Genomic DNA, 10,212 nt, shown 5'->3' with positions numbered 1-10,212 from the left:
TCTTCATGCTTCTGTTCTTTCACTCTGTACAGCGGAAGAAACTAGATTAAAGCCAGAGTAGGTTTCATCCTCTTAAAAGGGTTTTTCTAGGTACTGATATAATTATTCCCATATGTTTCTTAACTTATTTGATTGGGTGATTTATACTGAGGGGGTGTTTGGTTCAATTTCTATAAATTATAGGAAAAGGAAAACACACAAAATATAGATTTCCTTGTTTTTTTTTTAAATTATAGGAAAAATTTTGAAAAGTAAAAAAATACCAATTTTCTTATTTTTTGTTGGCAAAATGGCCAAATTGGTATATTTTGTAGAGGCTTAGTGACATGTTGGTATATTTTCTTTTAGTTTTGTCATATTGGTATATTTTGTCGACTTCGGCGCCATATAGGCCTTAAGTTTGGCCGGAGTTAATTTTCCGATCATTATTCTCACGTGACAGCCCACGTGACTCCTACGTGGCCTTGACGTGGACTCCAGCGTGACGATAGTTGGGATTCATAAATTTTGGCAAAAGGGGGGTTAATATCTCCGATTAGGGCTTCCATCTTCCCCTTCCTCCTTCTTACTCCGTCTTCTTTTTCTTACTCCATCTTCTTCTTCTCCTAGGGTTAGGTTCAATGGGAGTTAAATTAGTGATGGATTCATCATCTTCAAGTTGTCGCTCAAGATCAGTGTCAAACACGAGCATGGAAAGAAGTAGACAAGGGTTCAATGGAATAAAAGCTATACGATAGTGGAACGATTAGCAAAACAATCTGGGGTGAAGGTTTGTAATTGTGGTTTGGAGTGCGAATATTTTACTTCTATGACTGATGATAATCCAGGACAGAGGTTCTACAAATGCCGCAATCAGCATGTAAGTTAAATTTACTTCCTCATTTGTTGCAGTAATTAACTGCAGTTTTTACTTGGAAGTAGTAATTTTTTGCGTATCTCACTTGATCATGGTCTCCTTTGATTTTTGAGTAATGATAGGCTGGTGGTTGTGGCATTTGGGAATGGATTAACGAACCAATGTGTAGTGTTGGATGTCAATTGTTTCCGCTTCTAAGAGAGGAGATCAAAGATTTGAGGAATATGTTGCTGTTGAAGGAGGAGTTACTTTAAAGGTGTGAAAATCAGCTAAGAGGATGCAATGAGCACATTTACAAGCTTAAAGAGGATGTCGAATTGTCTCAACATGAGGCTGATTATTGTTTGGAAGAAGTGCAAAAAATGATGAAAGAAAGATTAGAATTGCACGAAAAGATTGCAGAAGAAAAAATGATTATTAAGTTTATTTTGTTATTAGGAATGTTTACACTCTGTTTAATTCTGTATGTTGTAATGTGAAGATGGTTGTAATGTAAAAGTGGTTGTGATGTGAATAAAACATTGTATTTTGACAGATTGGTATATTGAACTCCTAATGTGTGTTGTTGATTGTGCATGAATAAATAAACTTCCTTGGTTGTTATATACAGGCATGAATGCACATGAACTAGTGCAATGACTTGTATAATCAAATGTACATGACCTGGTTCTTATGACATGAATTCAATTGTACTTGTTTGACCCATATTGCACATGACCTGGTTTAATGATGTCAATAAAGGGATTGACATGAAGTAGACATATAAACTTTAAACATGCCAATGTATTGAACATCCAGAATATACCAAATGTATTAGGTAGAACATTGCTTGGAAACTACTGTAGCACATAACAAAACACAAAATACCAAGTACATGTAAGTTACAGAACTTTATCACATAACATAACACAAAATACTAAATAGAACATGTCCACATAGAACTGATCAACACGTCTCAACACAAAATACCAAATAACAACTTTGTCCCAAAATACATTAACCAGACATTAACAACTTTGTCCCAAATACAAAACACTAGTTATCTACTGCAGTTAATTACACTCTCATTCCTGAGAGGGTGCACTATGTGAGGATGGAGCATTAGGTGTCAAATGTATCACATTTTCTTGACTGTCACCAGGAGCTCTAAATGCTATTTCCCCTTGTGGTCCTTGCCATAAACCAAACCCTTCTGGCATCCGTAATTGACCACCCCTCCCTCTATCTCTTCCTCTTCCTCTCCCTCCCCCTCCTCTACCTCTTCCTGCCTCAACGCTGGTTGTTGGAGTTTTGCTTATTCTTCCAAGGATAATGGATGTTGGCGTTGGAGCATTGCTTGGAGGCATGTCACCACATCTAATTTTGTTCAGGCTTCCCTTTGGTCTCCCCTTTTTCCTCACTTTTAGATGGTACACTAGCATTAACACCCTCCCCCACAAATTGCGTAATCAACTTCCTTTTTAACTGCATCCTATCCATCATGGCAAGTCTAATGTCTTCTAGCATAGAAATTATTGGCTTGTATCTTACAAGAAGGATGAAGGAGTTGAAGGTTTCAGACATATTATTGTCAACACTGTTACATTGGCTATGACATTTAAAATGAGACTTACAAAAGGTGTGAGGATCTCTTGCCATGAAGTCGTCGTATGCCCTTTGAGAGTAATCCTTGAGTTTGGCAGCCTCTCCTGGGAAATCCCCCATGGAGGTTGCCTTCACACAATACCAAAATTGTTTTTGAAGAGTTCTTCCAGTATGTGCTTTCCTCCAATTGGAATAAATGTGTCTTGCACATTGCCTATGCTCCACTTGGGGCCAAACTTCATGTATAGCTGGAACTAAACCATAGTTAAACAAAAAAACATGCCCAGATATGTAAACATGTAGCCTAGATAGAGATTAAATTGAATATGACATGAAATTGATCCTTACCTTTTGTTGGTCTGAAATTACTGTCCATCCCTCTTCCTCTCCCATGTTGAGATCACTAGATAAGATTCTCATAAACCATACCCAAGAGCTCCTGGTTTCAGCCTCCACAACAGCCCACACAATTGGCCACATCTAATTATTGTCGTCTCTCCCCATGGCACTTAACAATTGCCCACCACATGCATGTTTAAGAAAGCATCCATCAAGTCCAAATATAGGTCTACAATTGTTGGCGAACCCACTTTTCATGGCTAAGAACACAGGAATGAATTCAGTATGGCCTAAAAAACATGCACGTACAAGCTTTGATAAAACTTCAAAATTTTCTAACAAACACTTGAACTTTACCTGCAAAGCACACGTAGAATCTTTGAAAGACCCCTGATTCTGACGAGTCACTTTGATTTGTGACCTTCAGAATGCATGTACTTCCATCATTACTCCTTAAGAGCTCTCTCATGTATGGCTTTAACACGCCATATTGCTTCTTAAACAAACCATCTACTGCATTCAAAGCCCTACTCTTTGTCCTCCTACATTTCATTAAATCCACTATGATCTCATATTGTTTTTGCATTTCTGCTTTCATGTCTTTGGGCTTGAACTTAGGATCCCTCAAAAAGTTGTCAATAAATTTTTCTGCAAGCCAACCTTCAGTGATTAGCCTATTCTTGAATGTCCTGCTATAAGTATGATAAAGGTGCATACTATTGATTTTCCAAGCACTAGCACCATCACGACATGGTGTAACATTTAGCTGCCAATGATAGAGTGCACAATTCACATTCAACTGCCTTTTATCATTTTTTTCATAAACAATGTCATAGTGTTCTTGTATGGAGTAATTCAATATTACTTCCTTTAATATTTCCCTTGACGTGAACTTTAATCCTACTATCAATTTAACATTTTTCATCTCAACTTCTTCATTAAAAAATGGATACTTGAGCTTTGCTACTTTTTTTTTGTAAACTTTGGACAAGAGTTTCATCGTCATCACTTGCCATTATGGGACCTTCATCACCACTTGATCTAGGATCTGATTCATATCCACTATCATAATTTGTACAAAAATCTGGCCATGACTGTTGCTGTGGTTCAGTGGTTGATGGCCCAGGTTCATCAACTGTGTTGTCAGCTCTTGAATGCACTCCTTCATGAGGTGATGTTTGTACACTAGCATTAACCACTCGAAGGGGGTCTAACAGCGTTAAATTGAATGGAGTTACCTGCATCAACACCCTCCCCCAGTACTGCACCAGAGTTTAAAGCAATGTTGCCCATCTCTTGACTTAGAACCTCCTTATTGCATTGCCTAATCTCATTCAGTTCATCATCTTCACTACATATAGCATCTTGAAAGGAATCATCATTGTGGGCACCGTCAACCTCATTCACTGCCTCCCTATCTTCCTGGCCTGGTTCAGGCACACTCTCATTACCCTCCACATTCACTGCCTCCCTAGGTTCATTATTTGGTTCAGGCACACTCTCATTTCCCTCCACATTCACTACCTCCCTAGGTTCATTATTTGGTTCAGGCCAACTCTCATTGCCCTCCACGTTCACTGTAGGCACCGTCATCCTCTTTCTCTTGCACATTCTTCTTTTTTTCCCCCTTGCCATTATTGCTAAACTCACCAAATAGTTCATCTTCATCAAAGTCATCATCTACAAATGCCTCCCTTGGATCAATTCTGTAATTCTCATCCTCCAGAGAGTCGTCACTATCACTAGATGGACTTGACTGCTTGGTTGACAGTTCATCTAAAGAGGTTGAGGCAGTTGATACTTGTTGTGGCAGGGTTTCACTGGAGGTTGACAGCTTGGTTGCCCTCCTGGGTGTTAGTTTCTTCCTGGAGGTTGAAGGATATGTTACCTTCCTCTTGGGTGTTGCTTTCTTGGGTGTTCGTTTCTCATTGGCACTAACAGTGGCTTTCCTGGGTGTTGATCTCCTGGGTCCTGCTATTGTCCCCTTCTTTTTAGGAGTGGTCGCTTGTGGCATTTGCATATCTTCTTGTGCTTCAACTGGTTGAGTTTGTGATTCAGAAATTGGTTGACTCACATCTTCCAACAACAACACATCATAATCTTCTATAATAACTTCTGTAGGTTCATCAATGGCATGATCAACATAAATTTCAATTGCCTTCACCCTTTCTGCATGTTCTAGCATTTCAATTAAGGAACCTTCATCATTTAGAGACCTCAATCCACCATTTGCAACCCTTGCACCAGGAACACAGTACAACAAGCCGTTGACATTGTTATACCCAATTGCACTAATTTCATGTATCAATCTTTCTATGCTCAGATCCTCTTTGTCTATAAACCTAACATCAAATCCACCACCAACATAATCTTCAACCCAGCCTGTCGGGAAACTTCCTCCATGTCTGATTTTAACCAAGATTTGGAGACCTATCTGCAATATCACAATAAAAACCCTAATTTACACTATAAACCCATCAAATATACCCTAATTAGTTTCAAAAATATGAAATTTCTACTCACCTTTTACTCCGCGCCAAAGACGATGAAGTAGATGGAAGCCTTGAACTTGCATCGTCTGCAACTTGGGGGTCGTCACATCACGCTCTGGGGATCGTCTGCAACTTGGGGATCGTCACGTCACACTCTGGGGACCCTAATACTCAGCAGCTTGATCGGACCAAGCCTCCGCAATTTCAGAATCACCCTGCAGAATGGCCTGTTCTCCCCGGTTGGAATAGGTGGGTCAATTCCTTCCCTTAGAACCGTACTTGAGAGTTTCCTACCTCATACGGCTCAGCAATCGATTCTTTTTGCGGTCTCATCTTAATTAACCCTATGCTAACTGAATTAGATTTATGATAAATCTATCCCATTTTCGTGGGTTAACCAGAAGAAGTTAATTACATAAGTTTCAAATTCTAATTTTGATCAATTCAATAATTAGTTTTGACCGTCTGCAATTTGGGGATCTTCTGCAATTTGGGGAAAAAAAGGAGAATTAAAGAACGAGATGGAATTACTTATGTTCTGCGATTTTCTAGAGAAACCGCTCGCTTATTCTCGCTAAATATCGCCACGCTGGAGTCCACGTCAAGGCCACGTAGGAGTCACGTGAGCTGTCGCGTGAGAATAATGGCCGGAAAATTAACTCCGGCCAAACTTAAAACCTATATGACGCTGGAGTCGACAAAATATACCAATATGACAAAACTAAAAGAAAATATACCAACATGTCACCAAGCCTCTACAAAATATACCAATTTGGCCATTTTGCCATTTTTTGTACTTTGCTTGTTTGGTTCAAAACAAGAAAATAGGCCCATTACTTTATAGAAATAACAAAATTTTCCTTTTCTTTTGTTTGATTACATATGCCAAATTTATAGAAAAGTGTTAACTACCATATTTATCACTTTATAACGTCTAGTTCAACGACTAGTTTCACTTTCTCAAATCTTATAAAATCCTTCTATCCTCAACTATCCATGAACAAAATTTCCACAATTGAAAAACATGTGTAAGAGTGTTAGAGACCTTGGTGACTCGTCAAGTTCATCAAATCCAAATGTATGTATTTTGGTTAAAAAAACTACAAATTCTATTAATATTTTCACAATGACCAGAGTCTAGTTTTTCTTTTTTGTAATCACCGTGCTTAGAAAATGCCGCAAAAACCAACATATGAAGAATTGTTTTTATATACAGATGAAAATCGAGAGCATGATGAGATGTGGGATATAATGGAAGAAGCAGAAATAAAGCTAAGAGTCAATGCTTTGAAAGTTAGAGACCAAAACGAATGGTGGAAGTGTCCCTATTGTAACGATATCCCCTACACAAATTGGAATATGAATGATCTTTTAACTCACACGCACGATTTTGGTAACAATGAGTCTGTGCCCAACATGGGTAAAGCGGGAATTGACCAACATCGTGGACTAGAAGTTTATTTACTTTGGTTAGATCGAAATCAACGATCTAAATAAATCATGTATCGCTTTGGCAATTTCATGTCGTAATTTGATATTTACATGTAGAAATCATGTATCCAAAAACCCAACAATATAGATCTAAACAAGCTCGAAATCAGCATAGTAACAAAAAAATAGCCCCAGCAGCTCGACAACGAGCACGAATATCTACCAAAAACCCAACAATATAGAGCTAAACAAGCTCGTAATCAACGTAGTAACAAAAAAAATAACCCTAGTAGCTAGACAATGAGCACGAATATCTACGAAAATCCCAACAATATAGAGCTAAACAAGCTCGTAATCAGCGTAGTAATAAAAAAAATAGCCCCAGCAGCTCGACAACGAGAACGAATATCTACAAAAAACCCAACAATATAGAGCTAAACAAGCTCGCAATCAGCGTAGTAACAAAAAAAAAAAGCCCCAACAGCTCGACAACACCTATGAATACTCATTAGGGCTCAGGATAAAAATAGATTTATCATAAAAGATTGTCTTGCCTATCATAAAAATGATGCATGGAGATGTGAGATTTTAGCATTCTATTTAATTCGAAATAATTTGCAGAAATTAAAAAAATTGAGCACCATAAACAGTTCATTAAAGAAAATTGAATAAATGTACTAGCCTGAGCACTATTGAACAAATTGAAGAAATTGAAAAAAAAAATCGGCCAAATTTTAACCCACAAATTTGCAGAAATTAAATTGGGTTTATGGTTTTTACCTCAAATCGGCGCAGAACCGAATACTTGAGAAATTCGAAGAGTAATAGATCGTCAAAAACCGATTCTTTAACCAGAGAACCAAATAATCAAAAAACCCCAAATCATCTGCGCATACATCACCAAGATTGAAGAAAACCGATGAAGCTCAAGCTCGAGCAATCGGTAATGGCGAAAATATCTGAGTACGAGATGAGGAGGAAGACTAATAAGACACGAAAGAGTTGTTTGTCGCTAGATTTGGAGGCGCGAACGAGAGGGGAAAAACCCCTAGGTTTTTTTGCCCTCAATTGACCACGATTGAAGTTTTCGGCTGGGAAAATGGGTATGTGTAGGGCACCGATTCTTTAATCAGAGAACCGAATAATCAACAACCCCTAAATCAACCGCACCTCCAATATCCAAGATGGAAGAAAACCGATGATGCTCGAGCTCGAGCAAGCGGTAATGGAGAAAAGACCTCAGGACGAGATCAGGAGGAAGCGGTAAAAGGCGCATAGGAGTTGTTCGTCGCTGGATTTGGATCGGAGACGAACTGTGATCGAAGTTAGCGGCTGTAGATGAGATTTTTGTATAGGGTGGTGGATGAGACAACACCCGCGGTAGGCTTGTGACAAGATTACACGACAAAAGAAAAAGCCTTTCCAAGAAATTGTAATCGAGGAAACAAGACAACCACACGAAGAATGCGTGAAGCGAAGGAGAAGGGTACTGGAGCATCTAAACATCTTTAACGGGATCATCAACGAGCTTCTTAACAGCTGGTGCGAAGGCGAACGAGATGTTGATACTTTTCAGTGTCCTTCCAAAAGTCTATCTGAATAGTTATGGTTGCTATAGGAGAATTATTATACTCTTAATGCCGAAGTAGCAATGGGCATTTGAAGTACGCAAAATCAAGGGCAACATATAACGCGTAGGATTTTAGGGACTGGGGGACATAGAAGCATCAACTACACATTTAAAGTCAAGATTCTAATAAGAAAGCAGCACTAAAATTAATTATAAAGCAGAAACTTTTGATTGATCTTCGTGACGGGAGGGAGGGATACGTTGCTGTACGGAACAAATTAGAGGCCTTTATGTAGTAGCAGTCTTCCCCCTTTCAAGCTATCATCCATTAATTCCTGCAGTGATAAATGGGGTTGCAGCCTCGAGTGCGAGGATTGGACGCGGGAGGCAAGCAGTTGGCGTATGACCTCGGTCCTGAGTTGCAGATGGGCCGGTCTCGATTCAGGGGACCATACCCGATCGTCTTCCCATCGGCCTCCAAGATTAACCTCCGATGAACCTCTGAGTCCATCATCATCTCTTCACCATCTTCTTCTGCTAAGCATCTTGCTGTTATGTCGCTCCTGCTCGATCCCCCATTGCACAAAGACGGCAATGGGGACAAGGCGATGATGTTGTCAGGCTCAGTGGACAATCTCCAAACAGATGCGGTGATGAGCTGGACGACTGCCATCCCAACCAAACAACATATCGTTGCGATCTCCTTCTTCATCTCATTACGATCCCTCAAATGCTTTATCACTCAATGGCTACATATGAATCTATAAGGTCAGTGGAGTAGGGTAATATATACACATTCATTTGGAGATAAAGAGGACAGTGAAGCAGACCAGAATGGGAATGGCAATTGGAATTGGTTGGTAGAGTGGGAGGAGGTGGGCCGTGTTGTTCACTTCGTTTAGTTTGAGGGATTACAATTGAGTGGGGGCTCCTTTTCGGAGTTGGAAAAATGGCCCCAGCTTTGGTGATGCACCACACCACACTTGTAAAGCACCATGTACTAAATATTCCCCTGCTTTCTATCACTACTTCCTGACACAGTGCTCTATCATCTTTTCACTCGCCAGTTCACATCATACAGAGCAGTTATTGACTGAAGAAATTTTGGAGAGGGAACTATCTTCATTTTCACGATTAACACCAAGGTTTTGAACTACGGGAAGAATTTTCCACCGCGCAAGGCCCCCTGTTCACTTATCTTTGAGAGAGCTGAAGTAGGCCTTGTTTTTTCTCCATTGAGCCACGACACCACCTTAATTCTATCTAACCTGGTTCACTTCATCTCAACTGTTGCTTCCCTTTGCACTTTTGAGCAACCCATGAAAAAAAAAAGAATCTCTTTCCAAGTTGCTGCCCTATTCGTCCTGTGACCCCTGATAATGCTTGTGGCTTCTATTTCTTCCTTCTTTACTCAGCATATCCTGGCAGTATGCGCACAGTGACAAATATACTAGTCTAGTAGACATGCGGCAAGTTAAAAGCCACAGACGTAGGAAGCAAATTAAAAAGATGAACAGCCTCATTTTAACGGGGAGTTTGGTTGCCTATTTTTATAGAAAAGTTTATAGAAAAGACCTGACAATGACATTTTTGTAAATAAAAATTTTCTGTACATTTCTATAAACTGTGTTTGGTTCAAAAAATATTTAGGGCTTGTTTGGATTGAGGGGAATGAGGGTGAAGGGAAGTTAGGGGAACCATTCACCTCCATTCACCTTGTTTGGGAACACTTAGGAGGTGAAGTTAATTCACCTCCATTCACCTTGGTTCACCCCCTAATAGTATAAAAATTGTTACCCCCCAAATTGGGGTGTAACCAAGGGGAAGGGAATTCCCTTCCCTTCCCTTCCTTTCCCTTCCCTTCCCTTCACTCAGTTTTCCTTAACTTCCCTTCACCCCCTACGAATCCAAACAGGCCCTTAGAGAAAAGTTTTCACTAA

At 39.6% G+C, this 10,212-nt stretch overlaps 1 protein-coding gene and 1 long non-coding RNA gene across 2 annotated transcripts; one reads left to right on the top strand and one right to left on the bottom strand.

Annotated features, from left to right (window-relative positions):
* Positions 1 to 1,363, top strand: LOC109830674. The gene is made up of 3 exons (XR_002244380.1): positions 1 to 57; positions 610 to 859; positions 979 to 1,363. It is a non-coding gene; the product is annotated as an uncharacterized LOC109830674 (long non-coding RNA).
* On the bottom strand, positions 1,781 to 5,724 carry LOC109830673. The gene is made up of 2 exons (XM_020398017.1): positions 5,303 to 5,724; positions 1,781 to 5,213 (listed from the first exon to the last, which is right to left on the bottom strand). Exon 2 carries the CDS (start codon positions 4,962 to 4,964, stop codon positions 4,338 to 4,340), a length of 627 nt encoding a protein of 208 aa, XP_020253606.1. The 5' UTR covers positions 4,965 to 5,213; positions 5,303 to 5,724; the 3' UTR covers positions 1,781 to 4,337.

Source organism: Asparagus officinalis, chromosome 2 (assembly GCF_001876935.1).
Source record: "Asparagus officinalis chromosome 2, Aspof.V1, whole genome shotgun sequence".
NCBI lineage: Eukaryota > Viridiplantae > Streptophyta > Magnoliopsida > Asparagales > Asparagaceae > Asparagus > Asparagus officinalis.
This window is presented reverse-complemented; position numbering and strand designations above follow the sequence as displayed.